Source organism: Echeneis naucrates, chromosome 1 (assembly GCF_900963305.1).
Source record: "Echeneis naucrates chromosome 1, fEcheNa1.1, whole genome shotgun sequence".
In the NCBI taxonomy this organism is placed as follows: Eukaryota; Metazoa; Chordata; class Actinopteri; order Carangiformes; family Echeneidae; genus Echeneis; species Echeneis naucrates.
Window position 1 is genome coordinate 8,746,966 of NC_042511.1, and position 22,383 is coordinate 8,769,348.

The window sequence follows — 22,383 nt, forward strand, 5'->3', positions numbered from 1 at the left end:
TCGTGTCATTGCTACTCAAACACTGGAAATATCATCACTAGGCTTGTGATGAATAATGTGCTGCCATCCACCGACTCCCTGTGTACTTCCAGCTAAGCGGTAGTGGTATCGTGTTGTGTGTCACTACACCACGTAAGTGAACATCCTTTCCCATTACAACAACGTTACAACAACAACGATCGGGCACAGTGGCCACGCCCACCGGAGGGACAAACACTCTGGCAGATTATAAAACTGTCCAGCAGTTCTCTGAAAACATTATTTCAACATGTCAGATAGTAATGAAGTAAATTTACTTGAGTACTGTACTTAAATTATTTTGGGGGATACTTTTACTTTCACTTCACTACATTTGAAGGACAAATATCGTACTTTTTACTCCACTACATTTCTATTGATGCTCTCTTAGTCGTTAGTTTTGTGCTAGTCTAAAATGACTTCATTGTTTTTGTAACACGCACACCTCTGTGTGTGTTTCAGGTAAGAATATGTCCACGATGTATAATCCTCATCCTACCTGGATTATTTCTCCAGAACGATCGGCTCATTCTTCATTATACATCGTGGCCGTATTATTACCTGAACACACATTAACTTGTATCCAGAGTTTGGATGTCTTCTGTGGACGTCACTGACAACACGGTCCAACTCCTCATCACTCACAGCTGAATACAGGTCTGAACTCGGAGCTAAGAAATCACAAATATGTAACTTTTTTTCATTGAAAACATTGACTGGCAGGACTGAATGAAATAACAGATGATCAAACCAACAGGGAAATTTTTTGCTGCAATCTCACGCAAATCGTCAATCATTTTGTACCTCTTCGCTTTCCATAGAACCAGTTGTTCTGGGTTGGTCCGGTGGGCGGCGTCAGTTAACGTGGCTTTTCAAGGGGGAACAGGAATTCCAATGGGGAACCAAATTGGTTGACACACTGACCCCCCACAGACCTCCACTGACCGGACCCCCAGACCCCCGGAGTTTGAGACTGTGTTGATTATGTTCATATGAAATATGTTTTGTACAGACGAGAGACTAGACCAGACCCCAGATAAGTCTGATTGTACTTTTACATGATGGCAACTTTGAAATTTAGAAAAGATCACTATCTACCTGCTTATGGTCTTTTTGTTTCATGTGAGAGATTTAAGATGAACATTATTGTACTATAATATGTACGATACAGTTTCAGTTATATTCAATGTCTGATTGATGCTGAAAAAAATAATAATGTAATGTAAACATACATCCATTTAATGGCTCAAAGTCTTTGTGATGACAAATTGCAGCAACTGGTGTTCACTAGTTAGTTTGATACTGAACCATAAATAAGAATTTGGATCAAAAAAAGAGCTGGAGCATTTTTCTGTTTTTCTGCTTTTGCACAGACAAAACATTTTGCACTGAATTGTTTTTTCACCTTGCGTCATCATGACTTAGCAAGAAAGTGCAAAATAACAGTGATTAAGGGATATTCAGCATTTAGTAAGTCTATGTGTGTGTGCGTGTGTGGTCAGTGGTGGCGTTTCTCCAGCTGACCAATGTGGACAGAGAATCTCTCAATGGTGTCACAAAGTCCTAACCGCACCCATGAGGTCATAAACAACCATTATAATCTAAATTTAGGCGTCAGGGCGTCATATCGACATGTGTCAGAGTGTGTGTAATTGTGTGTGTCCTAAACTTCAGTTGTTTTGACACCGACAGAAATCAGTAGATTTTCACAGTCTTTGCTTATCATTTTTATTAGCTAAATTGTGTGTGTGTCTGTGTCCTGATCTTGTACAATACGTGTACAGATGTCCAGGGGTATTTCCTTGTGTGTGTATTTATGTGTGTGTCCATCAGCTTCATGGGCCTATAGTGCCTCATGCTTGTGTCACTGTGTTTGTGTGTGTTGATGTGGCAGGAATAACTGTGTGGATGCATCTATGTGTGTGAGTGTGCATGTGTGTTGTGCACGCCTCCGTGTATGTGTGTTGGGGACTCCGTGCGTGTCTCTGTGTGGGTCTGCTTGTATGTCTCAATAGCATGTGCATGGTACTTAAGAAATTAACATATTTTGAAAGGAAAGAAGATGTCATTTCTTAATGAGAGAGGGCGTATGCATCTCATTATGGGATCATTAGCATAATTACCCAGCATACTTTGTGATTATGACACTCAAATGTGGGAGTGTGTATCAGCGTGTGTATTCATATGAGTGTTTGTATTCTTTGCAGGGGAGATAATTTTTCTCAGCCTTTTTATTGTCATTAACAGTCCACCCCCACGTTCTTAGGCTCACTCTCGTTCTTTCTCCATCGATGGCTCTTTTTTCACTTTATGAAAATGAGGTCTGCTTTTATATAAATAAGCATCATGAACATCTTCATCGTTTTCAGTGGGAGTCTGGTTTCAGCCTGTTTTTACAAATTGTATCTGGTTTGAGGTTTCGCAGCTTTGCCTTTGTTTTTCCTCCCTGATGTGCCTTGTTTGTTCACAGTTTGTCTCTCTCTCGCTCTCTCTGTGTGTGTGCGCTTCTGGGCGTGGCTTCCTGGTCTCCAGTTCTGCCAACACAACTGGGCACCTGCTGCTTATCACCCCATCAACTGGACCATCCTCTGCTGTATTTCTCAGTTCAGCTCTATATTTGTTGCTGGATTGTTCAGCAAAGCTTCAACCAGCTCACGTTGTTTATTTGACCTTTGCTAGAAAGTTTGCCAACCCCATCTCTTTCTCTGCCCCAGGGAACATGTCTGTGGAAACTCTGATCCTCTCTCTCTGTCTCATGAGAGTCCAATTGCCTCCAGCCTCTGCTCTCTGGTCCCTGGTCCCTGGGAAGCCTAACCTGCTGCACCTTGTTTGCTGTAACCTGTGAGCAGCATTTCTCCAACCGTCCCATCCGCAGTCCTACCAAGACCCCACACAAATTCACCTTCCACTCTGCTTCAAGTAACTGTTCACAACTGTTCAGCTTAAGAGACAGTCTCTCTGTTTTTACACCACATTTGTCTTGTTGTCTACTCTGCCAAAAATGCCTATAATGTTAGTGCTGGACCTGACAGATCAATCAGACTAATTTAGATATTGTGTTTAAAAGAAATGAGTTTCTTTTAAAGTAAGGCTGGTCAGAGGTGCAGTTAGGAGAGGAGGGCCTGAGGCGGGGACATGGTTGGTTCAGGTGAGGCAATGAAGCAGGTTCCTGCAGAGGCAGGGTGGAGACGCTGGAGGAGGACAAAGATAAATATTAGGTGGTGGTGAGTGTTTCTCACCACACTCCTCACGCCGTCAGCGCTTCGAATGGCCTGTGGATGTCAGTTTGTTTCAGGATGAGGCAGTTTATGTGAATGAACAATTAAAGGACACATTTGCTTTCCATGAGCTCTACTGTCTCTTGGTTGTCGAGCGGACAATCACCTGAGTGAGAGAATTTTAATCCCAGTTGTCAGTTCTTCTTCTTCAGCGGTGACAAAAAGTGCACCCAGTGCCTTCTATGGGAAGACACTATCCTTCAGTCCCCTGACAAGTAACCCTGTGGGGCTTGATCGATCTCCTTTGTCCTCCTCTGAGGGCCTCAACAGAGTTTAGTCTCACAGGTTTTTCTGCTGGTCATGTCCTCGCTGCATGTCACAGTGATAAGAACGAGCCCAGTGGTAGCAGGGAGGGTCATGATGTTTCACCTCACACTTGAATTTACACTGTGCTTTGGGAGGGAGGCTCCTGGCTCAGGTAGCCCACTGTGCTTCGTCTCCCACGCACTGCACTGTCTCAGCTGGACAATCTGTCATTATAACCGCTTTACATTACTATTTGGCGATCAGGTCGTATTGAGCAGGTGAGGGGAACATTATACCTTTATTATCATAATCAATCAATCAATCAATAATCAATCATTTATCTGGTGAAATTATTTCATTTTGTGTTTATTTACTTTTTGAAGCATTTTCAGCACATATCTATACCCCATGATGATGAGTCACTCACTGATTCTGCACATTGGTTCAGTGTCTGCTCTTGTGGTGTGAAAATAAAACTGCTTTAAGCCAGCTGTGCTTTGTTGCCTGTGTTTGGTCTTCGGGGTCAAAATAAAGCTCGTTCTAACTTTTTCCTTGTTTTTTTTTTTTTTTCTTTTCATTCTTTTTAAAGAGCTAATCAGGCAGAAAACAATGTCATTCTCCTGCCTGGGCTTCAGTGTGGTCACCTCTTCTTCTTTCCCAGCCAGAGGTTTTAGACTGTCATGCTCGACATATAAACAGTGTGGTAATGTACGGTATGTCTGGGTAGCATTCCTGTATGAAAAATGTAACTTACTGCAGACTAATTCACAGAGTCACAGAATTGTGGCCCGATTTTTTTCTGATGGATTCATTTATTTATTTATAACCATTTTTCTCCATTTCCCATGAGACGTCCACCACAAAAAGTGAAGAAATGAAGGTATCAGGTTTAGTGAGAGCTGCCAGGCTGTCATTATGGTATGTACAAACAAAGGATGGTCTCGTTTGATGGGTGCATTGGTTTGCTTTTGATTGCTCTGTTAGTTACTGAGTGACCTGAGCAGATTTATTCCACAATAACTGATGACATATTGTAGATAATCTTCACACAGTTACTCATTACCTACAGGAAAATTACATTTTGCATTTCAGTGCAAACAGTGATAGAATGATAAAAGCCATAGAGAGTTGTGATAATGTTGTGTATCATTTGGTATTCTTGGATCTGTGTCTAAGATTGTGTTTGATTGAAATGTGGTTTAAAATACTATAATACAGACACATACAAGTATCTACTCAAATGGCCATGTTCACATTGATGCTGATCGGAGCTGGCTGTTATCAGGCTAGTTACCTCATTAACTTAAGGAGTGTTTTAATACTGATGACTGCACACTGAGATTGTATGGATCCAGTCGTGAATAGAATACAATCCGTCATTATAACATTATAACCTCTTTACATTACCATTTGGTGATCAGGTAGGATTGAGTGGGAGAGGGGAGGAAACGATGATCGTACAATGTAACCTTTTAAAAATGAAGGAAAGATTTATGCTCAGTTACATATTTAATGGCTCAGTTTTTATTTTCTCATGAGACAAAAAAGAAAATCTGATCAAAAAATGGCAAACTAATTTTCTGTTTGAGGAAATGCTCCTATCTAATTATCACATTTGAAATATCACAATGGAAACGCCTGGTGTCTGTAAAAAAAAAAAAAGGGGTGAAACAATAATTGCGAGAAGGACCTCCTTGCCCTGTGCTGAGCAGCGCTGCGTTGTGTTGTGTTGTGTTGTGTTGTGTTGTGTCAGCTTGCTTCCATTTACAAGTATTGATTGCTTCCTGTAGGTATTCAACATGCTGGAACTTGCCTCTATTTGACCAGCAGCAGGTCACAACAAATGTGTGTACCAGGATGTATAGTGGTACATTAATACAGTCAGATAAGATTGAAACACAATGGCTAGATAGCTAAGTTGATAAAGTTTAAAAAGCCAATGTGCTTATTAAAGATCTTACTGACATCGGCACTGAAATAAATATAATGTAATATAAGCATTATCTCAATGTTTGCCATGTCCTGAAACTTACTATTGTCTTGTGCCAGTGTTGGTTCATCATTTCCTGTTTTATTTTGAAATTCCCATTCTCCTTGTGTTTCAGTTTGCCTGCCCTTCCTCTTGTGCCAGTCTGATTGTCGATGTGTTCTCTGTGTGTATATATAGTCTGCAGCTCCCTTTGTCCTGTGCCAATCTGTTGCGTCTCGTGCCGTACAACTAAGCCATCTCACAGTTCAGTCCATGTCCTTCGCCTTCTCTAGTTTCCTGATTTGTGTTGATACCTTAGTTTTTCCAAGCATTGTCTTGCGCCTTTCATCTCAAATTCTATGTAATTTCCAAGCATATTCTCGCATCTTTTGTTGCTACTTTTGCTATTCATTTCGTACCAGTTTGTTTCCTCAAGGAGTGATTTTGAGTTGAACTTTGCAAATAAACATTTATTAATTAGTTAGTTTGTCTCGCGAGTTGTGCATTTGGGTTCAAATTTATAGCGTTCTGTCATTGTTGGCCTTTTCTGCACCTTTCCAAATAAACACTGTCCAGACAAACAAGCCGGCCTTCATTTTCTGTGACAATTCATTCTTAACTTGGGTTAGTTGTTTGGATGTTGGACATATTTATTCAGAACCTGTGAATTACTGATATTACCAGTATGGGTCGAGGTTTCAAAGCAATGTTCTGCTGTAGGAGCAGGAGAAAACTGTATTTTGGCAACAACACCCCCCCCCAAACAAAAACTTGAAGTCACTGCTGAAGAGCCATAAATTGGCAATCTATCTAGTGACCATCATGGAGCGACGGCACTGGTTGCAAAAATAGGTAGGATTGTATTAAAATCTATGTGAAAATGGCCATACTTCACTTACTCAGTAAACATTTTCCTGATGCTTTGTTAATCTTTGGTTTGAAGTCTTCAACACAAAATCATATACAGTAGGTATGCATCAGGGCATTGCTATATGTGATTGACAAACTTGTGACTACACGCAGCCAGCTGACGGTCAGGACTCACCCCCCTTCCTGAGCTCCCCAGCTCCAACTTTTCTACTCAATGCAGTGTCTTCTGATTTCCAAAAAATCTAGATAGTGATGTTCAAATTACAAACTGGGAGCTTCGAAACACACCAGTAGGTGATGTCACAGTGTGTTTACACTTGATCACATCCCGCTTTGTTTTCAGGTAGATAAATTATATTTAGCATGAATGAGTGACATACAACCCTGTTCAAAAAAACCTGATTATTCACTATGATATAAAGTTGATATGAAGCTTCAAATGCTAATGTTTGACAAGTCTATAGGTCATCTACTCAGTCTAGCTTTGAATAGGTGATATTCTGATCAGTTAAACTGCCCGTCCTGACTCCTAAACTGACTCAATAATTTCTTATTGTCCTGTTTTATTCCATGTGTCTTACTTTCAAATCCTGGTGGTTTGGATTTCCTGCAATGCAATCTGGCTGCATTGACTGTGAGTCTGATGTATTATGCTGTTATCTGTTAACATATCCTGAAGTTGTTGACCTGCAGAGGAGATGAAGAGCGAGGTAGGATGGTTCCATGGATTGCAATGAAAATTCCTTCAGCCTTTAATGGTCCATTCACTTTTGGTTTGACTTGAACTGGAAATAAATACTAACAATTTCAGGATCTTCTGACTGTTCTACTGTAAAATTGATGGTCAGGATTACAAATCTGGAGACAGTTCAATTGAAAACATCTGGGTGTGGAAAACTAGCAGTTCTCTCCACTTCCTTACTAACTGCGCCCTTGAGCAAGGTTGTCTGTCCCATTCTCATGTCCTCCCCCTCCTTTCATTCCTCCATTTCTTACCCCTCCTCCTTCCTTCCATTCAACCCTCAGCCCTCCCTGTGGCTCATCAATATATCAACCACCCTGATTCTCTCTTTATCTCAGTCTCAAAGGCAGTGTGCCACGTACATTAAATATTTAGAAGCAGACAGTCGAGTGCAACAGCCCCAGCAACCTCCACTGAGAGAGATTGGTGGGGTTCTCTCTCTGCCACTCCAGGGGCAGGGGGAGTCTCCGGAAGAGCCCAAAGGGTAGGAGAGCCCCGCTCTCCCCCCGGGTATCACTGCGCGCGTGTTGGGGGGGGTCAACATAGGGTGAGCAGTGCGGTCTGAATATCAAAACCCTGTGTGGTGGAGAGGGAGACAGGAAGAGCCAAATGGAAAATCAAATGGAGGAGAGGATAAGTGGTGTCAGTGTGGGAGGAAATCCTCAAATTAGGAACGTTTGACATGTTTCTATTTTTATTTTTATTCTTGTTTTATTTTCCTGTGTTTGCTCTTAATCTGGTCAACTGGTTTTGTGATGCAGCAAACACACAGCCAGACACAGATCACTTTTTGCCCTGTTGATTTTCACAACAGTCAATGTCTCCTCCCAGCTCTCAGTTCTCTACACTCAGTTTGTGTGTGTGTGTGTGTCCATACCTTTTGTGTAAACTCATTCTTTACCTCCCACACTTGCAGTCGTGAGCCGACAAACCGGCATGACAGTGAGAAAAAAAAGGCAGGACGTCTCTCCCTTGTTTGAGAGGGAACAAGTGATCTTTTGTGCCTTTGTGTAAATGAACAACACACATGTAGATCCAGTGAAAACAGCTATTAACGTCTCTTAATAATCACTTGACTTCTCACAAACAACTCTCTTCTTCAGCAGGGACGATTGCAAGTGTTAAAAGCTGTCTGCAGTACACGGTGAACAGTGTATGGTGTTTGTGGAATCCAAAGCAAAAAATCTTAATCCATTACAACATCAGCATATTTTTTCTTCCATTATGGTGGGAACCTCATTTTTTAATAGTATGAAGTTGGTCAGTCCCATGCTCCAGACTGCTCTCCACCCATCCACTCCCGCAGTGTCAGTAGGAAGAGACCGAGAAGAGTCTTTTTTTTAACAAATAAAACTAAACAAAAAAAGAGAATTTGTAATTTTTGTACATGCAGAGAAGGACAACCAATGAGATAACTCACTAAAAATAGGTGAATGTAAGAGTAATTGAGAGTGTTGTTCATTTGTACTGTGTGAGTGTTTAAGTGTGTGTGTGTGTGTGTGTGTGTGTGTGTGTGTGTGTGTGTGTGTGTGTGTAAAACAACATTCCATTCATTCCTACAGCACTAAGCTTGCCAGACTGGGCAGCAGCACCAGAGCACCAGTTGGAGCCACACACATACAAAAACACACAACCACAGCCACACATATGTAATTTCACTTCAATCCGAACTGAATAAAACATAAATATTTAAACATTGTGTCTGATAAGTTGTAATACTGATTTTAAAGTATTTATCTTTCATTGACCAAACCGGTGAGGCATGACTCACATATTTTTGTAATTGTGAGAGTTGCAGGACTCAAATCTCATCAGTTAATAAGAACGGAAACCTCTTTGGAAAACATGTTTGCTGTTTGTTATGTTAATGTTATGGACCAAGCATAACAATCACTGGACCAAGGTGGAAAAGCCAACTGCTGAATTTCATGTCAACACACACAGGCTGCTCACTCCCTCAGTTAGGGGAGCTCCCTTTTGGCGTAACACATTATTAGCCCCTAAAAAGAAGCACCAGCAAGAGAATTTGAGCCAATATTTAGCCCCAAGCCAGCGGAGACATCTCCTTGCTCGAAATGGAGCAAAAAGAAGTGAACCAAAGCCTTACCCCGTCTACAAAGCAGCGAGAAAGCCGAGATGTTCTAAGAAAATCCTCATGGCTTCAGGTCTGGGAGATTGGGGGTGATGAAATAGTCAGAAACATTGTAGTAATAATTTACTCTGTCACTGTTATTTTTTCTACAATAATTTTATCTGACAAAAAAAATTAATGTGAGGTCCCTGTTTGGTGATACATTACTTTTGCCGTTGGGTTTTCAGTTTACCTAGCGATCAGAGAGCATCCACCGAACTCATTCAATCACCAGAAGATGTGGTTTGCTTTTCTGTGACTTTTTTTTTTAGCTTGATTCTTTCAGCAGTGGTGAGACAACGTAGAAAAAGTTGTTAGATGTAAGTGCTATTTTTACTTGTATTAAAATATTTCTATTTTATTTTCCTCTATATTTCTACTTCAAGACATTCCAGGGGGAAACACTGTATTTTTGAATCCACTACATTTCTTTGACACACTGAGTTGTCAAATCCAGATGTAAATCGGCATTGTAGTATTTAGGTATGCGGTTCCTTTATCCCACAGTCTTTTGGTCTTTGGCAGAATGATTTTCCGTATGTTTCCGTCCTGCATCGTAGATGGATTAACCGTCCACTGCTGTTGTGTCTCTGATCCACTGGGGTGTCATGAAGTGGATGGAGTATTTTAAAGCACTCTGCCTTCCTCTGTGTGCATCACTCCACCACAGCTCCCAGTGAATCTTATCTGGTTCCAATCACAGAGCCAGCGCTTTCCAACCAGTTTGTCTAGCTGCCTTGCATCCTTTTTGTTTTATACTGCCTCCCCAGCAGACCGCAGCATAAAGCAGTATACTCGCCACAACCGATGGTAGAACATCTGCAACATCTTTCTGCAAATGTCTGAGGATCCAGGCCTCCTTCAGAAAAAGAAAAAGCTTTTCATACTCAGCATTATTAAAAACTGTTCTACTCTTCATTCAACCATTAAAGCCTGGTGTTTAAACTCAAGCTCTTACAGACTTTCTAAGAGGAAAGTCCTCTGAGGTAAGCACAAACTCAAACTCATAATTTATTGTTGCAGCATAATTTGTGGCATAATTTCTTTTTAGTATTAGGATTATCTTTTTACCTTTAGCATTTCTACACATTTTAGGTGTTTGAGCAAAGAAGTATTCCCTTTTAAACTTCAGATGGTTTGATTGTTTCAGTCACAAATCAATCAATTTTGAGGTTTGTTTTAACATTCTCTGTGGAATTAGTTGGTTGGGCCCCTCAGAAAGGGTCAGAACACGAGTCCAGTGGGCCAAGAGATAATCAGGTTGATAGTCAAAAAACAAACAAACTAGGGCCCATCTTGTGATGGGATCACATCTGCATGTTGACAGTCTGACTCATAGTAGTTGTGACTACATTATGGTCACGACGACGACGAAGCTATGGCTTCACTTTGATCTCAGCTACAAACCTGTAAAGTTTGTGACTGTTTCCCACATCAGTTATGGCACTATAGGGGACAATATCTGTCCACAGATGTGATCAATTGACATCTGCTGCAGTTCTCAAGGCCAACTCTGTGTTCGTTCTCATGACAGGACGGAACACACACAAGGTGAAAACCATGCACACTGTCACGGCTTCCTATCAAAGTGTGTACCTAAAAATGTTTTTAAATGTGGACTGAGCACAATCTTATGTAGCAAAGTTGTTGTGTTTGTTCTAAAACAGAGTAAGAAAAACATGAGTGAAGTGATGTCTTGGCCCATACAGAAATCACTTCCTTATCAACCTTTTAACACTGAAACAGGAAACAGAAATGAATAACACCCAATGGAGTGGAAGCACAGACACATGCTGGCCATTATTTAATTGTCACACAGATTGTGTGCGAGTGTGCAGGTCCACGTCTGTGTTGATGTACAGCATTTGTGGCGGGGGTGAATGACTGCATGTGTGAGTACATGTGTATGTGTGTGTTGGTGGGATGGCTGAGAGCGAAGGAAGCACATATGGCCTGAACAGTCAGGGATGGAGCTCAGATCTCCCACATGACCTGGTAGATAAAAATAAAAATGAGATAGAGAGACAGACACACAAACAGGGAGAGAGAGAGAGTTTGACTCTGCTTGGACAACAGTGATGTAAACAAGTGGCATTTTGGAGGATGTGATTAGAGATTTTTTTTTCTGTTTGAGCTTGTGCTACACATCTATGTTTGGGCTTCAGTGTTGGCTCTGTATTTGGGACAGGAAGTGTTGTTATTGGTTATCACCATGCAATGCAAACATACCTGTCATTTGTAATATTAGAGAAAATCTGCTGCCCTACTTACTACATTAAAGCGCTTTTTATTTCATTTCACATTTAGTCTGGAACTGTTAGTCAAATATTAGCTGCTGGAAGTTGATGGGAAGATCATAAAAACACAACCTTACAAATTCTCTCATTTGAAGTAAAGGAAAACTTTTTCTCTCATATTTCTCTGTCTCCGTCTCTTAACCCCTATCATTAAAACACAATGGTCCTCTATTTCTTCTTATTGGGGTTTTAAATGGAAATGAAACTTATTCTACCGCTGAACCTTCTGTCAGTCGTGCTTGAAATAAAAATCACCTGAAGGCCTTAAAATGGAAAATGCCTCTATACAAATGTTTGATGAAATGTTCAAAAATATTTGTTCAAAATATCCGTTTCATATAGAGCTTTTTCAACAACTGTTGCCTGTGCACCCTCCTCTTTTTCTTCTTTTTTCAGGGAGTATATGAAGTTTTAGTTGTGGCAATGCAGCAACTTTTGACAGCTCTATGCTCATTTTCAAAAACCTTCAGTTATCAGGGGTTGTTTCCTTCTGAGCCATAAGTCTTTCATCAAATTCACATCCGTGAGTGGCAGATCACTGGCAGTTGGGTGTAATGGCCTTGCTAAGGTGCATCTCAGCAGTGTGGATGTTTTTTTCCCACCCAGATTAAATCCTACCCATCAAAGCAACATGCTGGTCACAAAATCGCATGCTCTCCTCTCCAATGTCGCAAATGACACAAACAACTTCTAAATGGTGTCAGGACCCGTCACGCCTAAGGTGTGGCATGACCAGCTTTAGCTTATCACGCAGCATATCATCTTACAGCATCTGCAGTCTGATTTGTGTCTGCTAACGTACTACCAGGTGAAACAAAGAGCCAGTCAGAGTCCAGAGACCCAGAGAGCCGTTAAAACATGACATCCTGTTAAATCTGTGATATGAAACAGTCCAAACTCACTGAACACTGTGCAGATTTGAGCAGCTGGGTTAAGGCTACTGGTTTACTTTTTTTGTGTTATATGGGTGTGTTCAGTAAAGAGCACACCCATCAATGTCTTATTAGGTTAAGTGAATCTCGTTTGCCATCAAATAAGACTGAGATAAAGTTCAGATCACATCTTTGACCAACTACTGCAAGAAGCCAGTGCATGAAGGGTTTGCATACTTTTTCGTACCACTGTACAAACTCTATTTTCCCCACTACTTTATATTACAGGCGGTATATAATTAATATGTATATAAATACCAATGATATTATGTGACCCACCTACACTGGGCATCGCATGAGTCAGCCAAGTCAACCAATAATTAAATCACAGTACAGTCAGTAGCTCCTAATAAATTAGATTTGTCATTACTATCACTTCCTATTATCAACAACAGTGAAATGTTTAATTTTAGACATAAGATTACTATAATTATAATATCATTCGATGTCATTCCAGTCTGGTTCCACAATTCTGAGAATAATATCTTAATTTGGGCAGAATACCAGACAATTGTATCTGAAGTAGTACATTCCATATTTCTGTGGTGCACAGGACGAGCAATTCTTAGTAAGAAAGACTGTTAATCCTCTGAATGACAAATATAGTTTCATAGTGCGTTTTGATCAGAAATGTTTTTCCAATAACAATTCATAAGAAATCCCGCAAAGTTTGTTTATGAGCAAGACATTTGTTAATCACGGGCCCATGGTTCAGAGTTTCTGTTACCACTTCCACACGCTCAGGCTGGAGCCAGTCAATATTCACTCCATACAGCTCTGACATTTCATGCTGAAATGAGTATTAGTATTAAAGTATCCTGTTAATTAATGAAGTATCAGTATAATAGTATTCTGAAATTAATAACTAACTATCTAACTATAATTATAGTTTGATGGCAAATAAATTCTATAATGCACATTGGCACTACATCAAATCAAATTAAAATGAATTAATTTACTTGTCAGATAGTGAAAAATTTGCTCTATAATGAGTTTATAGAGCACTTGTTCTATCGTTGAACAGAGAACAAATTTAAGCCATGGTTCTCCACTCATCTATTTGTGGCATTATTCATTTTCTATCATATTCTTGATATTATTTTTGTTGCATTTTTGTTTATCGTGTAAATTTTATGTGAATTAACTTTATATACTCTCTTTGTCACCTCTGGCATTTGTTTGTTTTGTGTATTTATTATTCACCTTACTTTATCTATCTATCTTATTGAAAACTTTTGTTGGAGCAAGTTTTAATATATGTTGACTTCACCTGAATTATTATTGATTTCTTATTTTTGGTGGCATTAGCCCCTGCTGGTGTATCTACATCAATGGCAAAGTCCATATTTTTGATTGATACTGTCTTTTTTGAAAGAACAGCTCTCAGGAGGGGTCACGGTCCTCTCCGGAGCACGCTCCGAACTCCAGGCCGGGTTTTGTCGGTGTCCATCAGCGGGCTCCTCGCAGCCTCTCGCTGGTTTCTGCTCGGCTCCTGTCCTGATATCACTCCGCTGGCATGGTGGAGGAGCGGACATGATTATTGTGATGGTGGCAGGCGGCAGCCGCTGACTGCAGACTTCCGCCACTGCTTCCCATATCCGCGTTTTGCGCCGTCTGGGATCTTCTCGTTGCCTCACAACCGGACTACCGAGGGCGCCTGTGCGCTTTCTCCCCAACTCGACAACATCTTCACCGGGATTTCTTTCAAACCAAAACCATATGAGATGCAAGTTCACTGGGAAACTCCGGAGCCCGTTCGGTTCAGGCAGCAAAACTTTTTCTCAGAGGACAACGCCGTGAAACGGCGACCGGACTGTGACTGTTGCTGCCGCCGCCGCTGCTCCTCCGCGGGACGGTCTGTGTGTGTTTGACCGCCGGCAGCCCGCTAACCTCCGTGCTCTTGTTGTTTTTTGTGTAGTTTTTTGGGTTTTTACAGCGGAGTTGTTGTTGGGGGCAGCGTGGCAGCGCTTTTATTGTTGAATCCAGTTTGGGGCTTGTCCGGGGCTCTCTCACTCACGCTGGGTGTTATTTGTGCTGTCGGGGGCGGTTTGTTTGGAAACAGAGCCGGGGAGGGAACGACAAACGGTCCTGAGCCCTGAACCGTGTGACTGTCGGGCGGCTCTCAGCCCTTTAAACCTGCCCGGTTGGCGCTCACTTCGGCGGCTGTTGCCTGTTGTATCTCCCCTTCCCCTGCCCGCTCGCCTGGGACCGTTCGCCGGGAGGACAGCCGGGGAGAGGACACTAGGTGGTGGAGGTGGAGGCAGAGGTGGTCGGAGGAGGAGGAGGCGGCGGCGGCGGTGAGCTTGACGGGGGAGAAAAGTTCTTCCAAAATAGCAGCCACTCGGCCCAGTGATGGGGGACTTCGCCTCCCCCGCTGCCGGACCCAACGGCAGTATCTGCATCAACAACAGCATGAACCCGGCCGCCGGGAGCGTGGTGCCCGCCGGGGCGGTGGGCATACCTAAGCACAGCACCGTGGTGGAGAGGCTGAGGCAGCGGATAGAGGGCTGCCGGAGACACCACGTCAACTGCGAGAACAGGTACCAGCAAGCCCACGCCGAGCAGCTGGAGATAGAGCGGAGGGAGACGGTCAGCCTGTACCAGCGCAGTCTGGAGCAGAGGGCCAAGAAGTCCGCCGGCGGCGGCAGCAGCAAGCAGCCGCAGAGCAAGCAGCCGGACCCGGACTCCGGCTCCTCCGCGGAGCAGAGGAATAACACGCTCATCGCGGTAAGACCGAGCTTCCAGTCACACACTTCACCACACGCTGCGCCTCTTTCACCCCCTATCTCTGTCCCCTAAATGCTTGGACCCCATCATGCTACAAGCTGCACCACCACCACTACTACGACTACTACTACTACTACTACTACTACTACTTGTTCACTACTAAGAAGACTTGTTGAAAAAAACACGCTGGCAATTGCTTTGGAAACGCTTCACTTTTTTCGAAGCAACATGCCAACTGCCGCCTTTGTTTACAAAGAAATTCGGCTCCTTGTTGGACAAAACAGGCTGCTAGAGCAAGAATGCTGCACGATTTGGAAATGACAAGTCTGACAACTGATATTTGATCATATGCAAGATCAGTGCTGCTATAGGCTCAAAGGAAGGCTGAAAGTTTGGAAGGTCAAGTTATGATTTCTGCCTCAAAAGTGGCCAACCAACTTTTTTTTTTTCTTGTTCTTGTTTTTTTTTTTTTTTTTTTTTTTTTGTGTACGAATGGTTCTGCAACACTTACAAGCTACAACATTGCAACATTGCTTCCTTGCTCTGTAAGCTGTGAAACATACTCACAGAAACACAGTTTCAAGCACCTGATCACAGCCACCCCTTCACTGAGTGACCGGACAGTAGAGTAGGAGATGACTTCAGATGGCTGCCACAGCACTTCTTTGTTTTCACCAAGTTTTGAAGAGTAATTCAGAGTTAATCATGGTCTTACACACAAAATAATGCAGTGATCGCATAGTAAAAATCTAATAACTGGGCTCTATTACTGCACCCAAAACTGCCTGTCCTTGTAAAAATGTTGCAGTGGTGCTTTAGGAAATCAAATCCTTGCAAGTCCAACAGAGTCAATATAAACTCGTAGTAAATTTTATAGCAATGCTACGGTGACTTCCTGTTGGTAGGGGGCAGTGGTAACATATGGAGGGTTGTTGAATTTCTTAGGGCGGAGGATGAGGATCTTTGAGCTTCGTAGTCTTTCAAACTGATGAGCAGGTCTGCACATGAAAGTAATAAATTGTGAGATTTTCTCATTTTCAAAGACAATGTCCTCCTGTATTGCTTGCATCAAAGAGAGGGGGAAGGACATGGATAAACTGTGCAGTGTCCCCTCTTTGCACGACATCTCTTGTGGGCAAGCTCCGGTTTCCTTTAGAAAAGATGCACGTCGGGAATTTCAGCATTGTTATCCCTTTTGTGGCTGCAATGTGCCAAGTTCCACCCCTTTTGAAATGCAAAATCAGAATGTCTTTAATTTCAGATGCAGCCCCAGTCATTATTAAAGAGCAACACACGCCTGACCAGTTACAGTTTGAGAGAGCAGCAGTGGTTTTAATCGTGCAGGACCTCCCAGTGGCTCTTGTGGACATTAAACCGAACCGCCCGTGGCCCATGGCCGGCAACAAATGCTCAGCGAATGGAGGGATTGCTGCTTAAAGACACAGCGACATCCCTCCACTTTGTCTCTCTCGGCTCCTCTCTGTCACTGACGGTGACACACTGTATGCAAACACAGCACTGACCAGCTTAATCACAGAGATCTGGGTGTTGGTAGGCCGCTTTAGTTCTTAGCATTGTTTAGATATGGACTATAAGGCAGATGAGCAGAAATAAGAGAAAAATCTCACCCCTCTTTCATTTTTTTCCTCAGAAAAGCTGCAGCTAGATGGCTGTATGTAGTCACTACAGAAGCAAGCATTCTTAGAAAGCCAAATATGCTGTTGATGTGACTACACACGTCACAACCACACATGCACGTAGCATACACAAATACCCTGGGGGCCTGAATGTGTAAATCTGTAGGGGTTTGTCACAGGCAGTTGTTGGGACATATACAATGGGGAGAAGATGTGTTTGAAGATCTTTGTATCTACTCCTATAGGGTGAGTACAGCTGCAAATATGATCTTGCCGCGATTTACTTAGCTGTGAGATTTGTACAACATAACTTACAATGACATTTAATAAGGTTGTGGCTGTAAAATGTGTGTGCTGTAGGATTAGTTGGTTTGCAGTATTAATATAGTTACTCTCAGTTTTGAGGAATGTCTATGATTTATTTATTAAAAAGATGAAATGAGCAAGAAAACAGTGTTTCTAAGTGTGAGATAATGTTTGACAAAGTGGTAAGAAATGATTTAACCAGTTACGGCATATTCTAGCTGTAAATTGGAAATAATGAATGTGGAAATCCATGGTTCAAACTGTTTAAGCGTAATTGTCCTCAAAGTTTTGTATTGTCACAAGCACCTCAGTACACTGTGCCTTGGTCTAATGGTTCTCAGACACACCCACATCGGGGCAAGAGCAAGACTATAATTATGGAAAGTGTGTGTTTGTGTTTATAGGCTAACTATTAGTGAGAAAGGAGAAGAAGACACAGGGGGCCTATTATGCTGTTTCCCACCATTTCTTTGACAATGTTCTCATAAAAAGCAGCAGGTACAGGTAAAAGGGGTCCTGCAGTATGATTAACCATAACCTATTTCACAAGTGTCTTTTTTTTTTTTTAAAGTCACGTGTTGAATTCATAAACTTTCTTCAGCTCAGAAAATGAAGTTGGAAAAATAATAGGAAGGTTTCTAACTAAATACTGGACAGCCTTTCTGCTTCTCAGGTTGGGATAGTTAGGGGTTCATTCAAATCTCGTCAGTTTTAAAGTTTTATACTGTATATCCTATGGATGAATAGTCAAAAGAAATACTGTATGTTGTGGTAATGGTCAAGACGGATGAGACAGGCAGACAGACAGTGTTCAGCCTACAGGGACATCATGAAAGCCAATAATTATAGTTTTGTGATGCATTGAGAGGTTGTTTGTTAGCTCCCTGTCCACTGCGTGCGCACACACACACGATAACTTCATACTCGTAAACTAGTCAGTATATCGACACTGAAACCAGAGCTTTGGTGTTTACTAGGTGAATCAATTAGAAGTTCAAAATAAAGCTAATAGGCAACAGTTTTGTCTCCGATAGCTTGATGGTGGCACATGCTGTGGAGTCTCTCACAGATGTTGTGGCAAATTGTGTATGAGCAAAGATTGATTTTTGGTCCATGTTTAGGTACAAAGGAAATGGATGTCTTGTGAGCTGCACACCTCCAAACCGATCCACTAACACTTGGAGACCACGACAAATGTGATTGGTCAGCTCATGCGTACCCTGGGATTGTTGGTGGTAAAGACAAGATGAAGCTTGTTGATTAAAGGCCCACTTGCTCTCTTAATAATACACAGTACAGCCATCTGGTATTACACTGGTGCCGTCCCATCCCTTTGGATGAAGTTTTTTACATTGGACCCTTTTTTTGGCCTGTCTCTGGTTGTATCTGATGCATTTCGCTGGTGTGTGACTGGCTGTGCTGTGTTTGCTTAGTTTTCTGTCTTATCTCTGTTCTATTTGTATTTCCTCTGCTGCACTTACATCTATTTTTCCAAAGAGATCTTGATCTGAATAAGAATACCTGATTAAATCAAGACTATATATAGTGATTAGTTGAGGGAAACACAAGGCAGTGATGTGCAAAGGATGATGATAAATTGATTCTATTCATAATTTAACGTGCCAACACAAATTCAGCACTCACCTGATGATGGTTCTGCTGGGTCATGGTGTAGTAGGGGACATCAGTATGGAATGAACATGAAGTTATGGGCTACCACTCCTTTTTTTCCTTTTCAGTTTGATGACTAATAATTGAAAACTAATCAGAAGGAAGCAGGAAAATTATCCTACACTGTTAAATACATACAGTCGATGATTATTTGGTGGTCTGTTTTTACATTCTTTGTACCTTTGTCTTTCCACTGTGACATTTGAGAACCGCAGAGAGGTGTGAACTTGCTGATTACACGTGTTGGTGGAGAAATTGTTATGAATGGCAACAACACTGTCAAGCCAGAAAACAACAACAATGTCAGCTGTACTGCATGACAGTCTGTTGAGGCCAGTGTATTATTGTGTGATTGTGGGCAATTGTGAATCTGTACGGTCATCCTGTTTGAGCTAAACAAACATGAGACTGAAAGAGTTTAGCTGCCAAACTTGCCACCTATCGCAACCTGATGTGAAATAGTCTACTTCTGACACAAGACATTTACTACTGGTGGCCCTGCTAATGTGAACAAGGCATGTTTCTTTGTCACAATCTTGATGGGAGCACGTGCACTATTGTGCAGATCAAACCCATGACCTTTTAGTAACAGGCACGTGTCTCTAAAGCAACAGGGCCACAATGTCTCTTAAAAGCAGAATCGTGACCTGAGCATTTTTTGACAAAACATCCAGTCAGATCTGATTACCTAATCACTAACAAGTTTACAGCTGCAAGGCCAAGGTGCACAGTGAGGGGCTCGTTAGCTGCACTGAAACACAGTAGCTCAGGACAGACTGTCTTCGGCTGTGCTCCCTCCTTGGCATCCACCTCACCATGGAATGTGTCTCTCTCTCACACACACACACACACACACACACACACACACACACACTCTCTCAGTTGTCCTGCTCAACTCTTTGCAGCAGAGGCCGGAGTGTAGGCGGCTGAGTTTTCATGAATCCGAGGCCTTCCCTCTTCCCTCCCTCCCTTCCTCTCCTCCCTCTTCCCTCCTCTCCCTCCCTCTGTTCACCACTTCTCTGGTTTCAGCGTTAGTACAGTGCTAATGTAGTGTGGATGGATCTTAGTGGCTATAGCATTGTTAAAGTCAGCTGGGACTGTTGCCCAAGCACTATATTTAAACCACTGAGCTGGCGTGGAGCTGACACTCTCCAGTACTGACGTGCACACATGCAGGGCATGACGTCGACAAACACTCATGACATCACAGACGTGCTGTTTTTGACTCACTGCTCACTAATTTTCCCCTGACTCCCCCAGGTTTTCTTGACCGTATCCTTTAAAGTCTTCTCTTCATCTTCTCTCTGATTTACTCAATGTTTGTCACTTGTTTTCTTTTCTTCTTTTTCTTCTCACTCTTGTCCCTCAGTTTGCACACGTACACTCTGGATCTGGTTTTTGATTTGGGGCGGCTGTGACCACATTCCCTTCCACCCACGCTTGTTCACATGTTCTGCAGGAACACACACACATTCAGCACAGACTCTTGAATAAAGTGAGGAAACAGTTTTCCCTCCGGTCTGCGCAGTTCAGAAAGTTTTAGCTAGTTGTTTGAAAAAATGATAGTATTACCTGTGCCACGCACATGCTCACTTGCTTACTCTGCCTGTTAAGCTTGTGCTTACAACAGAATTTGGGATAACACTTTATCCATATTTCAGTCCTCAAATATTTCCTCAACATTTTTTTTTTGTCATCTCTTGACAGTTCAGCTAACACTTTACTGTCAAAACGCCAGTTTGGGATTTTGGGAGAGTATCTATTAATTGGCCTGTTTTCCTCAAATCTGTGTCTCACTTTTTATTCCACTTAATAAACAATTAATTAATAATCAATAGTAATTTGTTCTGTTATAGTAAAAAACAAACAACAACCAAAAACTTACTTATATAGGGCACCTACTAATATTATGTGAATCAGCATTAATGGCTTATAATTGACTGCATTTATGATTAGAGCTGAAACAATTTCTTGATTAAATGATTAGTCTGTGGACAAAAAAAGCTCCCAGCTCCTCGGATGGCAGGATTTCCTGAATAGCAAACTAAGTCTAAGTTTTGGACTTTTGGTGAGACTAAACAAAAAAATAATAAAAAAAAAAAATAATAATAATTGGAGATTGTTTTTGGCTCTGGGAGGTTATGCCAAATTCATAACAGTTGATTAAATGAGTAATGAAAAACTGAAAGGATTAGAGTCCATCTGATACTGGATTTCTGAAACTGACACTGATCAGTCAGAATTTCCCTTAACCTGCTTAAATCACAATTTTAATTGAATTCTGAAAAAAAGTTACAAAAAATCTCAACATTTGAATGGTTTGGTGTCAGACTATTGGACAAAACAAAGATGCTGTGGACCATTACAACCCCAAAAATTCCTGATATGTGGTCAAGTCAAGCTTGACCACATAGTTTGTTTTACGTTTGTTTTACGTTCAATGCAAATGTCCACCATCTGATGTGGAAATACCGTTGTATTTGTGTTGTATTCAGTAGTCTGCTGTTTGAATTATAGCTCTGTAGCTACAACATAAAGCCACCAGTACACTGAGAGATTTAACTGCTTGTAAAATGTTCTTAAGTAAACAGAGAACCACTGGAAGGTCTTAAGTGTCTTCAGTGTGATCATCTTATCTCTGTGGCTTGTCAGCCCATGCTTCCTCATTGTTTGGATTGTGTGTGAAGGCCATTAGCTTGCTGTTCTGCATACAATAGGAAGTATAGGCCCAAATAGGCATCTGAAGGGCAGTTTAGCTTTGACATAATTGATGGTACAATGGACGGAACTCATCTTTGTTCCTTTTACTCACTCACACTGTAAAATATGAATGAGGTTGTTATCAGAGATGCCTGGGTTCACTGCAATACACATCAGGTGTGTGTGTGAGAATGTGTGTGTCAAGGTGGATATATGTGCACTGCATTCCTCATTAATGTGAAAGTAGAGTGAAACTGTTGTGCATGTAGATTATGTGAATGGATGTGTGATTGTCCATCATGAAGGTCCATCAGTTCAGGTGTTGACTAACAACATTCGTGAGTTAAGCAAAGAAAGACTTAGGAACTAGAAATTCAACTCAATAGTGAAATAATGATAATAATGTGAGAATGGCTGACTACCCACTGTCAAGAAACCATCATTCCCAACCGTCTTACCGTCTTTTCTTTGAGTTGGCTGAACCAGTATATGGGAAATTTAGGAGGAGGTCTAGGCTGGTAAAGCTTTCTGACAACGTGTTTGACAATTTTCATGCAGTAAATTCAGGTTCTTCAGCCTGTCAATTGCATCTGGAGATCAAATAATCTCAAAGAGGTGATTCTTCTCCATAACAATTTTGAAAACGGCCTGTGAAAATTAGGGACTCTCTTTGCTGGATGTTGGGTATTAAGGCGTGAGCATGTGTCTGCATGAAATGTTGTGCAGTTTCACCTCATTTGGACTCAGATGTGTCACTTTGGAATATCTTATCATACGAAATATGACAAAGGGTTTCAAATAATGGTTTTAAATCTGATTCTTCGTGTATACTTGTGGCTATAACTTTAAATTAAATCTA

At 41.6% G+C, this 22,383-nt stretch overlaps 1 protein-coding gene across 1 annotated transcript in view; it reads left to right on the top strand.

The window, feature by feature from the left end:
- The first annotated feature begins 14,006 nt into the window (after positions 1-14,006).
- Positions 14,007-22,383, top strand: part of maml3 (mastermind-like transcriptional coactivator 3) — a 100,592-nt gene continuing 92,215 nt past the window's right edge. Inside the window, exon 1 of the mRNA XM_029502588.1 lies at positions 14,007-15,210. Within this exon, the coding sequence (XP_029358448.1) occupies positions 14,836-15,210 (375 nt within the window). The 5' untranslated portion in view covers positions 14,007-14,835. The remainder of the gene's footprint in view (positions 15,211-22,383) is intronic.